At 55.5% G+C, this 11415-nt stretch overlaps 2 protein-coding genes across 5 annotated transcripts in view; one reads left to right on the top strand and one right to left on the bottom strand.

The window, feature by feature from the left end:
- SRPK3 (SRSF protein kinase 3) lies at nucleotides 1–4158 on the top strand. Of its 3 annotated transcripts, XM_012813206.1 has the most exons (16): nucleotides 1–59; nucleotides 130–260; nucleotides 415–523; nucleotides 655–742; nucleotides 1019–1115; nucleotides 1532–1638; nucleotides 1712–1877; nucleotides 1975–2000; nucleotides 2476–2605; nucleotides 2693–2732; nucleotides 2832–2932; nucleotides 3016–3116; nucleotides 3385–3492; nucleotides 3571–3640; nucleotides 3719–3811; nucleotides 3974–4158. In XM_012813206.1, the coding sequence occupies exons 1-16, from the start codon at nucleotides 1–3 to the stop codon at nucleotides 4156–4158; spliced, it is 1611 nt and encodes a 536-aa protein (XP_012668660.1). The 3 variants fall into 3 exon arrangements, with proteins under 3 accessions (XP_012668660.1, XP_003802587.1, XP_012668659.1); XM_003802539.1 differs by having other exon boundaries at nucleotides 2473–2605; nucleotides 2693–2932; XM_012813205.1 differs by having other exon boundaries at nucleotides 2693–2932.
- Nucleotides 4159–4417: 259 nt separating this feature from the next.
- IDH3G (isocitrate dehydrogenase 3 (NAD(+)) gamma) overlaps nucleotides 4418–11415 on the bottom strand; it is an 11081-nt gene continuing 4083 nt past the window's right edge. The window contains exons 2-13 of one of the 2 annotated variants that reach the window (XM_003802538.3): nucleotides 9521–9562; nucleotides 9225–9236; nucleotides 8845–8942; nucleotides 8361–8473; nucleotides 6787–6847; nucleotides 6536–6668; nucleotides 6132–6265; nucleotides 5711–5813; nucleotides 5462–5608; nucleotides 5014–5108; nucleotides 4869–4929; nucleotides 4418–4623 (exon numbers count right to left, since the gene is read on the bottom strand). In XM_003802538.3, coding sequence (XP_003802586.1) covers nucleotides 4522–4623; nucleotides 4869–4929; nucleotides 5014–5108; nucleotides 5462–5608; nucleotides 5711–5813; nucleotides 6132–6265; nucleotides 6536–6668; nucleotides 6787–6847; nucleotides 8361–8473; nucleotides 8845–8942; nucleotides 9225–9236; nucleotides 9521–9562 — 1101 coding nt within the window. In that variant the 3' untranslated portion in view covers nucleotides 4418–4521. The remainder of the gene's footprint in view (nucleotides 4624–4868; nucleotides 4930–5013; nucleotides 5109–5461; nucleotides 5609–5710; nucleotides 5814–6131; nucleotides 6266–6535; nucleotides 6669–6786; nucleotides 6848–8360; nucleotides 8474–8844; nucleotides 8943–9224; nucleotides 9237–9520; nucleotides 9563–11415) is intronic. The other variant, XM_012813207.2, reaches the window with a different exon arrangement.

Below are 11415 nucleotides of genomic sequence, written 5' to 3' on the forward strand. Positions count from 1 at the left end.
ATGAGCGCCAGCACAAGCGGCAGGGGCGGTGGTGGCGGAGCCAGCGGCAGCAGCAGCAGGTAAGACTCGCCCCAGGCACCCGGGCCCCTGACGGTTCGCTCGCTCACTGTCCGCCCACCTCACCCACAGCTCACAGGCCTCCTGTGGGCCTGAGTCCTCAGGCTCTGAACTAGCCCCAGCCACACCGGCGCCCCGGATGCTGCAGGGGTTCCTGGGCTCTGACGACGAGGAACAGGAGGATCCTAAGGACTACTGCAAGGGTGAGGCTTTGCCTTGGGCGCATGCAGCCAGACTGCAGGAGCCCTGGACAGCATAGGCCCATATGGACCCGGTGGCCAGCCGGGCTGGGCTGTCCTGAGGGGTCGGGTGGGGGAAGGGAGGCCCCATGATCTGTGGCTCCCTTTGTTTCGGCAGGTGGCTACTATCCTGTGAAGATTGGAGATCTGTTCAATGGTCGGTACCATGTGGTGCGCAAGCTGGGTTGGGGCCACTTCTCCACTGTCTGGCTCTGCTGGGACATCCAGTGAGTCCCCCCTTTGGCCTCCAAGACCCAGTGCTGGCTGGAATCCTGCTCCTGGGCTTGGTTGGGGCCACCACAATGTACCTCTGTGGGATGGTCCAGGGCCACAGCCTACAAGGGTGTTGGTATTGCAGGCGCAAGCGCTTTGTGGCCCTAAAAGTGGTGAAGAGCGCGGGACATTACACAGAGACAGCTGTGGATGAGATCAAGCTCCTGAAATGTGTGAGGCACCTCCCCTGCCTGCTTCCAGCTCCCCAGAGCTGCCTGGGGCCGGGTGATGAGGGTGAAGGGCCTGCTGGGGCTCCCTGAGGGGCAGACTCCAGCTGGCTCCACCAGGGTAGGACCCAAAGGGACAGGCGGAGGGACTGGCAGCTTTTCTTGCAGTGTGACCCAGCTGTAGCAGGAAGGGGAGAACCAGAAGTGCTTCAGGGACACTGAGGGAAGCAGCTGGTGAAGGACAGGTTGGAACCATCTGTTGTCCCTTCATTTTTGCCCTAGGTTCGGGACAGTGACCCTAGTGACCCCAAAAGAGAGACCATTGTTCAGCTTATTGATGACTTCAGGATCTCAGGCGTTAATGGAGTCCATATCCTTTGCAGAACTAGCAGAGCAGTGTGGCAGCTTCTGGAACCTCAGTGTGCTGATTGGCACATGAGGCTCTACCCCTCCCAGTGGCGCTAGTCTATGACATAACCCTGCCTCTTTGGGTAACTGTTCGCAAGGGCACAGGTGGTTGTTGCTGATCTCGGTATGTGGCTGTTACCCTGAGCGATGGGGGCTGCAGAAGCAGTACCTCCCCTTTGGAGGCTACCAAGAAACCCTTTAGCGTAATTGGGTAGGGCAGTGAGGCTGGCCTAAAAGGCCTCTGTCCCTGCCCCTCTAGTGTTCCCTCTCTAGTATGACCACAAAATATACCAGCCTGACTGGCACACCTCTGAGTGACAGGGACACTATAAATAATGCTGGATAATAGTGACCGCCAGAGTTGACCGCCTTCACTCCTGGCCGCAGATGTGTGCATGGTGCTGGAGGTGCTAGGCCACCAGCTCCTCAAGTGGATCATTAAGTCCAATTACCAGGGCCTGCCTGTGCCCTGTGTGAAGAGCATTGTGAGGCAGGTGAGTGCTGCCCAACAGGCCATGTGGCCCAGCCCAGCTGGGGCCGGTGCTGAGGTGTGGCCCCTGCCCCCAGGTGCTGCATGGCTTGGACTACCTCCACACAAAGTGCAAGATCATCCACACAGACATCAAGCCTGAGAACATCCTGCTGTGTGTGGGTGACCCATACATCAGGCGCCTGGCTGCTGAGGCCACAGCATGGCAGCAGTCAGGGGCACTGCCCCCATCCCGCTCCATAGGTACCAAGAGCCTGGGCAGGACGAGGTTGGGGCCTCCAGGCTCAGCTCCTGCCTGAACCTCTGTTCCTCTCTCCCCATGTCCCACCTGCACCCTCAGTCAGCACTGCCCCCCAGGAAGTCTCGGTAAGTTGGGGTACCCCTCTCAAATGTAGTCAGCTGAGGGCCATCTCCCCCCCATGTCCTCCCTCAGCCACTCTGGTACCACCCCACCTCCACAGCACTCCTATAGTGGCACTGAAAGGCCAGGTGCCTCAAATGAGTGACACATAGGGTGGATTATGTCCCAAACGACCTCAGTGGAAGGACACTGCATCTTCCACTAATGGTCACTTCAGGCCACCTTAGCTGCAGCCTGGAGGGGACAGGGAGCACACCCTCCCCTCTACAGAGTAGGACGGACTGGGAGGCAGAGAGATGGGTGAGGAGCTGGTGCCAAAGGTGGGACTAAGTGGGGTAGAGACACATTCTGGCATCCCTGGGAGCCCTGGGGCTTGGAGGCTTTGTCCCTTGTGGGGTGTATCAGAAACCTCCACTATCAGGCTGACTGGGGGTGGGAAGAGCACCAGAAACTCTCAGGTGACCCTGGCTCTGACAGCAGACCAGTAAGCTGTCCAAAAACAAGAGGAAGAAGATGAGGCGCAAACGGAAACTGCAGAAGCGACTGCTGGAGGAGCGGCTGCAGGACCTGCAGAGGTTGGAGGCTATGGAGGCAGCTGCCCAGGCCGAGGGTGAGGCACCAGAAGGGGTGCCAGGCCCCAGCACAGAGCAGGCTGAGGGGCACCTGCTCATGTGCCACCTCCACTCCATCTCCCCAGACTCCAGCTGGAGACTAGAGGGGGGCAGCGGCTCCACCTCCTCTTCAGGCTGCCACCCTGGGGGTGCCGGGGCAGGCCCCTCCCCAGCCTCCTCCTCCCCCACCCCAGGGGGCAACCGCAGACTCAGCCCTGGGTCACAGAGCTCTGGCTTTTCTGGCTCCCTCTTCTCTCTGGCTTCGGGCTCCATCCTCTCTGGCTCATCCACTCAGCGTGAGACCGGGGGCCTCCTGTCACCCAGCAGTAAGTTGGGTGGTGGTTAGCGGGAGGCAGGGCCATGAAGAGTGGAACCAACTCAGTCTCTCTCCCTTCTTTTCTTTCCCCAGCACCATTTGGTGCCTCAAACCTTCTGGTGAACCCTTTAGAGCCCCAAAACGCAGATAAGATCAAGATCAAGATCGCAGACCTGGGCAATGCCTGCTGGGTGGTATGAGTGAGCCCTATGGTGCAGCACTGGGGGCCCTGGTCTGAGGGTGGATGGTTGGACTCATTTCACAGGCCTGCAGTGTGCACAACTGACTGGCTTGGCCACGGGCCCACTAGGAAGGGGTCAGTCCTTCTCCTGGGACCCTGAGGCTCAGAGGAAGCCCCACCAGAGCTTGTTGGGTGCATGGACCAGAGGTGGGGATAGGGCTCAGTAGGGACAGGCCAACCTTGGCCCCAGCTCCTGTCCCTAGGGCTTCCCTTGCCTCCAGCATAAGCACTTTACTGAGGACATCCAGACCCGGCAATACCGGGCGGTAGAGGTGCTGATCGGTGCTGAGTATGGGCCCCCTGCAGACATCTGGAGCACAGCGTGCATGGTATGCCCACCTGGGTTGCCCCATGCCCAGGGCCACGGACCTTCCAGCCAGCTGCCTCACCTCCTTCCCCAATTCCAGGCCTTTGAGCTGGCCACTGGCGACTACCTGTTTGAGCCTCACTCTGGAGAAGACTACAGTCGGGATGAGGGTAGGGAGGCAGGCCCCAGGCTCATCCCTAGCACCTCCTGGCCTCCCACCTGCATCCCAACTTCATCTCTGTCCATAGACCACATTGCTCACATCGTGGAACTTCTAGGAGACATCCCCCCGGCCTTTGCCCTCTCAGGCCGCTATTCCCGGGAGTTCTTCAACAGGAGAGGTGGGTACTCAAGCAGGCTCAGGCCACCTGGCCATGGGGAGGGTGGAACAGGGCCCTTAAGTTCTGAAATGGAGGGAACCCAGAAGCCAGAGGCCTTCCTGGCAGAGCCTAAGTGCCAGGCAGGATGGAGAAGGAGACTGATGCCCACCCTGCCACTCTCAGGAGAGCTGCGGCACATTCACAACCTCAAGCACTGGGGCCTGTATGAGGTCCTCATGGAGAAGTACGAGTGGCCCCTGGAGCAGGCCACACAGTTCAGTGCCTTCCTGCTGCCCATGATGGAATATATCCCTGAAAAGAGGGCCAGTGCAGCAGACTGCCTCCAGCACCCTTGGCTCAACCCCTAGGCCCTGCCTCCAGCTCTCAGGGCCTTGAGGGAATGGGACAACTCCCACCACCCTGTGGGAGCTACCCTCTCCCCCACCTGCCCTGCCACCATGGCAGGGTAGACAGATACAGGCGAGGGAGCAGGCCCACCTTTCAGAATGTGTTATGTTGGTGGTCCTCCTACAGAGTCCTTGGGGGAACCAGTGTGTGTTTCTTTCTTAATAAAGTGTGAACTGGAACACTTGTGTCCTAGGGTAAGGTAAGCACGTGGTCGAGAGCTGGGGACAAAGCTAGTTTATTCTGGGCTCTGCCTACTGAGCTGGCTAAGGGTGTGGGGGTAAAAGGGGAATCTGAGGAGTGGGCCATAACAATCCTGGGACAACCTAGGCCTCCACAGCCCTGCCATTGATGATGCGAATGTGGCGGATGATGTCTTGGATGGCTTCAGAAGTGGTGCCCTGGCCCCCGATGTCTGGGGTGTGCATCTGTGGGAGACAGGCCAGCTGGGGTACATGCAAGGCCCTGCCAACATCCCCATTCAACAGGCAGCCCATGGCTCCCTGCTGTCTCCCACTGTCTGCAGGGGTTGGAACTACCAACAGGAAGGCAGCAACATAAGCTGAGGCCTGGAGACCACACCTATCTGTGCCACCCTCCCATTGGAGCCCCAGTCAGCACAGGCTAGAGGAGGGAAGCGTGAGGGGTGGGGAGGGAACATGAGGAACCTCACGTTTTCATTGTCCATGGATGCCAAGACGGCCTTGCGGATGGAGGTGGCGTAGGAGTGGAGCCTAGAGGAGAGGAGAGCAGCCTTCAGTCCCCAAGGCCTGGATACTGTCTGGCAGGCTCATGGCCAGGCATTGGGAGCCACTTACTTGAGGTGGTCTAGCATCATGCAGCTTGCCAGCAGAGTAGCTGTGGGATTTGCAATGTTCTTATTGGCGATACTCTTGCCTGTGTTCCTTGTGGCCTAGAAAGGCAAGATGGAGGAGAATGAGTAGAAAAGGCAAGAAAGCAGGGCAGATGATTCTACTCACTGAAGCATCCAGGAGAGGCTTCAGACACAAAGAACTGAGTGGGTGCCAGGGGCTGAGAGAGGAGATGGGGAGAGTCAACTAATGGGGACAGGGTTTCCTTTCAGGGAGATGGAAATGATCTAGAATGAGATAGTGGTGAGGGCTGCAAAACTGGATATTCTAAAAACCACTCAATCATGTACTTGGAGCAGGCAAGCTTCCTGGCATGTGAGTTTTACCACACTATGGCTGAAAAGGGAAGACCACAGGGCAGCACCTGAGCCTTGGGGCTGCTGGAGGCACTCACCGTCTCAAACACCGCATACACATGGCCATAGTTGGCCCCAGCCACGAGGCCTGGGCCCCCAACCAACCCAGCGCAGACATTGTTGACGATGTTGCCATAGAGATTAGGCATCACCATGACATCGAACTGCTGGGGCCGGGACACAAGCTGCCGGACAAGAAGAAGGCTGAGGAGTAGATTTGGGAGCACGAGTGTGAGAAGCCCAGGGGGCCCAGGGCAGGAGGTGATAAAGCCAGGGAGGCTATTTACCTGCATGGTGGTGTTATCCACGATCATGTTCTCAAAGGTAATCTGGGGGTAGCGGGCTGCCACCTCCCTGCAGCACTGGAGGAAGAGCCCATCACCCAGTTTCCTGAGAAGGGGAGGAAACAGGGCACTAGCTTGGTCTGTCACAACAGTCGGCCAGAGGGCCAAGGTATACAGGGAGCTATGATAGGTTGAAGTCTCACTTTTAACCTGCCCCTCACCTGCAGGATGGGCATAATCTCATTCCACCTCCCCTGGGGCAAGGCCTTAGGGACAACAGGGCACACACCTGGGTGTAGTGTGGCCCCTGGTAGGTAGCTTCAGGTCTCAGACCCCAAGGCCCTGAGAGCAGGCCCAGGTGGATTGCTCCAGCTGCTTCAGGACTGCTCACAGAGGGGGCAGGAGGATGGGGGGGGGGACATACATGATGTTGGCCTTGTGCACAGCTGTCACTTTCTTGCGCCCGCTCTCCTGAGCCAGCTTGAAAGCATATTCTGCAATGCGCAGGGACTTGGCCTTGGTGATGATCTTCAGGCTCTCCACCACCCCTGCCACACTCTGAGAAGTGGATAGGGGAAAAGGGATCTGTTTCCTCGTGGAGACTACCTCAGGGAGCCTGTGAAAGTCAAGCTGACCAAGCAAGCTGGAGCAAAGAGGGCAGGGGAAAGCAGCCCTGTCTCTGAGGACTTTTGGCCTCTCCCATGAGCACAGGCCCTACCCTGTGAGGGTACATCTGTTCCTGCTTCCTTAGGGTCTCCCTCAACATGGCCTGTGACTGAGATCATCCCCACTGCCCATGACTCAAGAGGGTACCTAGGTCTTGCCCACCTCATGCTCCAGGCTGCTGTACTCGCCCTCTGTGTTTTCCCGGACGATGAGGATGTCTATGTCCTTGTGCCGGGTCACCACTCCCGGCAGGCTCTTACAGTGAATGACATTGGCGTAGAGGTCCAGGCTGGTGCTAGGAGGCGAAAAAGAAAGAGGCAGGCTAGGCCTGACTGGCAGCTAGCTGGGGCCAGACTCTGCTGGCATACCCCAACTTGGCCCCCAAGCCATGGCCCTGGGTAGTTGGCTCTCACCGAAGGATGTTGTTTCGTGATTTGTGGGATGGTGGCAGGTTATGGTTTGTTTCAATGTTGCCTATAGAACACAAAACAAAAAGGATGCCCTTTCCAGCCTGCCTTAGCATCCCAGGCTAAGCCACAGTCTGCCACACTCCTCCTTCCTAACCTGGCAAATGTGTGCCAAAGACTACTTGAACCACAGAAGATTCTAACAACAAAAATACTTCATGGTACACTAGAACACAACTTTCAATGTAGGACCCATGAGGGCAAAGGTGGGTGTATGTGTATTTGTGTTTCGTTCAAGATGAGTTTGAGGGAATTAGAAGGGTACCTGGAACATAGAAGGCACTCAATAAATACTCACTGGATGAATAAATGAACAAAATAAATGAATGAGTAAGAGTTGGCAGCTGGCCAGGAGGCCATGTCATTTCCTATCCAGGGTCTGCCTCAACAGAAAGTGAATGCTCCTGTGGGCGGCGCCTGTGGCTCAGTGAGTAGGGCGCTGGCCCCATATACCCAGGGTGGTGGGTTCAAACCTGACCCAGGTCAAACTGCAACAAAAAATAGCCAGGCATTGTGCCAGGTGCCTGGCAATAGCCTCCTAGCTACTCTGGGGGCTGAGGCAAGGGAATAGCCTAAGCCCAAGAGCTGGAGGTTACTGTGCGCTGTGACACCATAGCACTCTACCAAGGGCAAGAAAGTGAGACTCTGTCTCAAAAAAGAAAATGAGTGCTCCTGTTTACTAACAGAGTGGCTAGTCAGGCTGGCTCCAGCAAAGTAACCTTGGCTGTGGTTACTGCTGGGCCCCATGTTAAGGTACCACATGAGCCCCCATTCAAGGGCAGGCAGGAGCTGCCTGCAAAAGGCCAGATTGGCTCAGGATATCCAGAGGGAGGGAAGCAGGGGCCAGTAGCCACTAGAAGCAGGCGGTAGAGGGTGCTGGGTAGAGCAGCCTTCCTTGGCAGCCAACCAGGGCCACCTAACCCTCTGAACTGCACCCTGCCATGCCGCCTTCACGCAGAGTATCCAGGGCATCCTGTAGTTGGCATGTAGCCCCCTCAACTAGACTACTAGGGCCTGGAGTTCTACCTGGGTTCATCTTTGCTCACATGCTTCTAACACAGAGCAGTTTGCAAAGTGACTGATATAAACAGTTTAATTACCTGGACCAAACCAAAGAAAACTCAAGAGAGGCTACTAGAATCCTGCCTGTATCATCCACAGTTGTGCAAACTAGAGCCAAGGCTACCACAGAGAGTCAGAACTGCATCTATATAATATTTGGTTTGTGAAAAGACTCTGAGTGTCAAAGCTGACCCCACCAGAGAGGGCTTCCTGAGAAGGGAAGGAGGTGGGGGGAGGGAGCCTGTCACTGGCCAGGCTCACACATAGCTCTTTCCACCATGATCTCAGGGTCATAGTATGAACAGACCCACAGAAGCTTCTGCTAAGTCTCCAAGCACAAGGGTCTTCTCTAACTAGAAAAGACCTGAAATCAGAGGTGTGGGGCCTTATAAGAGTCAGCTTAGAGGTGTAGGAATCATGCATAGGGCCCAGTCCTGGTCTCTGGCCTTGGAGCTCACCCTTCAGGGCCACACGGTTCCGACGGATGGCCATAATGGCATTACGGATGTCTTCTTCATCAGCATTGGAACTCACGTGCACCTCTTCGAAGTCCACAGGCACACATGCATGCCTGGGGCAGAACACAGTCAAGAAGGCTGGCCCAGGCTGCTGGGCACAGAGGCCTCTCCCCTGTTGCTGACTGCTCTGCCCTGGCTCTGGCCAGGGAGAGACTGGAGTCACCTATGCCAACTGGCAGGACATGCCTGAACTTCCCAATATACACTGTTACCAGAGCTGGTGCAATCCTCCCAGTGCCCAGGCCAACCTGGCAGGATCAGAGGCACCGGGGTGCAAGGCCTGGCCTCACAGGCCCTCCTGCCACTGCCTCACCAGGGGCTTCTGGTGTCCCCTTGGCACAAAGCTCAGGGTTCCCAGCTAGGCCCAAGACACAATCCACCCTGGGGGACAAGACAAAGGGAGGTGGGCCCAGGGGCTCTGTACCTGAACACAGACTTGACGTGTAACATGAGCTCTGGTCCAATACCGTCCCCTGGGATCATTGTCACTGTGTGCCGCCCTCCATATTTAGCTGACGGAGGCTGGAAGGAAGGGGATGGTGAAGGTGGGCCTTCAGGCACTCCCACATGTTCCCTAGCTCAGTGCCTGAGAGCTCAAGCCAGTTTGCTTCTTCCCACCAGCACTGATCCTTGCAGGCTGGGCAAGTGTGAGGTACTGATTAGGGGCACCCCCATCCCAAACAGGACTGCTCCTCTGGGAATCCCTGGTCAGCAGCAGTCCCCACCCCTACCTAAACTTGGGTCAACTCCAAAGCAACTAAGAGCCCCCAAATCTAACAGGCAGAGGAGAAGAAGAATACTCACAATTGTTTGTTGCTAGAGGGGGAACAGAAAGGAAGAAGACATGATCAGCCAAGGTTGGAGGAACAAGACTGTGACCAAGGAACTGGGGTCCTTCCCCTGGGGATACTGTCTAGCACAATTCAGGAAAGGGGAGAAGCGGGTAACCTCTGTGGAGACTGCACCTCACAGGGACACAGAGGACCAGGGAGCAAAGAGGCACAGGCACATATGTACACAGACACACACAGGTGCCACATACATACAAAGACACACGTGCACACATGTGCAAGTGTACACACACGCAGGCAAGTACTTACTGAAGAGATGCTCCTCCAGGGGGCCTTGTGGGCACCTGGAACCTGGGAAAGACAACCCAAATACCAGCTCTTGTTATCCAGCTCAGAAAGTCAAGTTGCTCAGGGCCAGTGCTGTGCCAGATACACGCTCACTCATGTACCACGGTCCCGTGAACAACAGCACACAACCTGGCCCCACACAAAGGGCTCTGAAGCCTCTGTTTTCCAAAGACTGGCCCACCTGAAGCACCACAGAAAGTGGTTTCACCCCTCCTGCTCCCTTCAGCTCTTTGGTCAATTTATTTAAAAACATGTGTCTCCCCCCATTTTTTTGCTCCTGATTCTATTTTGGCTAACTATTCCTGCCCACATGGAGCTGTTTGTAATATGGGGAAATTGGCAAACTAAACCTGGTACAATAGGGAAATCATTACTACAAACCACAGGTCCATAACAATGAAAATGTTACCACTTCTTTCATCATTTTCCCTTAGTATGGTCACTACAGAAAATGCACAACAGGGAGATAACAAGTGCTGTTGGGTCCTGGGAAACAACCCTTCAGAGTAGAAACTGAAAGTAAATTTGTAGGGAAATCTAGCCATTTCTAAAAGATTCTTAAGACTTGATCTCTGGGAAGGCTTTCAGAAAAGACTATAAAACTGCTTCATGGCCTAAGTGGATGACAAATGTCCCTAGCTCCCAAATGGGAAACACCTGACAGCTTCAGAGCAAAAGCTACCTAAGTCAAACAGGCCAGGTGCCAAGAAGTAACCCACTGTCCTGGAGGGAGAAAAGAAATCCATGGCTCAGGTCCTGCTGCAGGAGGGCTTTCATCCCTTCCCTGCTGTGCCTCACCTAGAAACAAATTCAAGGTAGTAAGTGGCAGAGCCAAAGTCCTGCTAATGACTGGAAGATGCCCTGCCACCTCCCCACCAAGCAGCGGTAGAGCATTCTAACCAATGGCAGAGGCATCGTGGCCTTCTTCAAAGAACTGCACCTTCCTACTAGAAGTCCAGAAGGCTCACGTGGAATCTATCCTGTCTGCATCCACCTGGGCAGCATACACAAGAGGCCCCCTTGCCTGAGTGCTGACAATGCAGATGTGCCATTCATCAGCCTGAGACAAGGGATTAGGAGGTGGTGACCACTAGGACCAGGGCCCCAAGGGTCCCTCAGCTGATCTGTGTAGCACCTGGATCTGCACCACAGGCACACTTGGGACTTTTATGTCTCCTTTCTAGCACTTGTCAAGATCTAGAGGCTTGGCGCCTGTGGCTCAAGCAGCTAAGGCGCCAGCCACATACACCTAAGGTGGCGGGTTCAAATCTAGCCCGGGCCCGCCAAACAACAATGACGGCTGCAACCAAAAAATAGCCGGGCGTTGTGGCAGGTGCCTGTGGTCCCAGCTACTTGGGAGGCAGAGGCAGGAGATGTGCTTGAACCCAGGAGTTGGAGGTTGCTGTGAGCTGTGATGCCACAGCACTCTACCCAGGGGACAGCTTGAGGCTCTGTCTCAAAAAAAAAAAAAATCTAGATTCATCTTACTTGTAGGTTCTCAATATAAGTGGCTGGAAGGTGACTGACACAGTCCTTCATCCAGGGACCCTTCCCTGATGCCCCCAGGCTGCTAAGCTGGGCTTTGGAGGACCTACCTACTCCCCCACCCCCAATCTAGGGACATCTCTCCAGGTTATCACTGCCTTGCTCCATCTGTAACCCCTAAGCCCATGAGAGGAGGGGCTGTGTCTGTCTGGTCTCCCACTGTTACGCCAGGTATGCAGCACAATGCCTGGACTAGAGCTGGGAGACAGGGGACATTTGCTGAGTGAAAAAGCACATCAGAAGAAAGAAATGGAAATTAAGGAGAACTCAGTTCAAATTTACCACCTACTACTCTTTTTTTTTTTTTTTTT

The sequence above is a fragment of the Otolemur garnettii genome, unplaced genomic scaffold (genome assembly GCF_000181295.1).
Source record: "Otolemur garnettii isolate 467f Iridium unplaced genomic scaffold, OtoGar3 scaffold00249, whole genome shotgun sequence".
NCBI lineage: Eukaryota > Metazoa > Chordata > Mammalia > Primates > Galagidae > Otolemur > Otolemur garnettii.

Excerpts from the sequence above, each read along its gene's own strand:
- SRPK3 (XM_003802539.1), top strand. The coding sequence starts at position 1 with ATGAGCGCCAGCACAAGCGGCAGGGGCGGTGGTGGCGGAGCCAGCGGC. Across the intron at positions 60-129 it reads GCCAGCGGCAGCAGCAGCAG|CTCACAGGCCTCCTGTGGGC; the intron begins GTAAGACTCGCC and ends CCTCACCCACAG. Across the intron at positions 1,639-1,711 it reads TGAAGAGCATTGTGAGGCAG|GTGCTGCATGGCTTGGACTA; the intron begins GTGAGTGCTGCC and ends CCCTGCCCCCAG.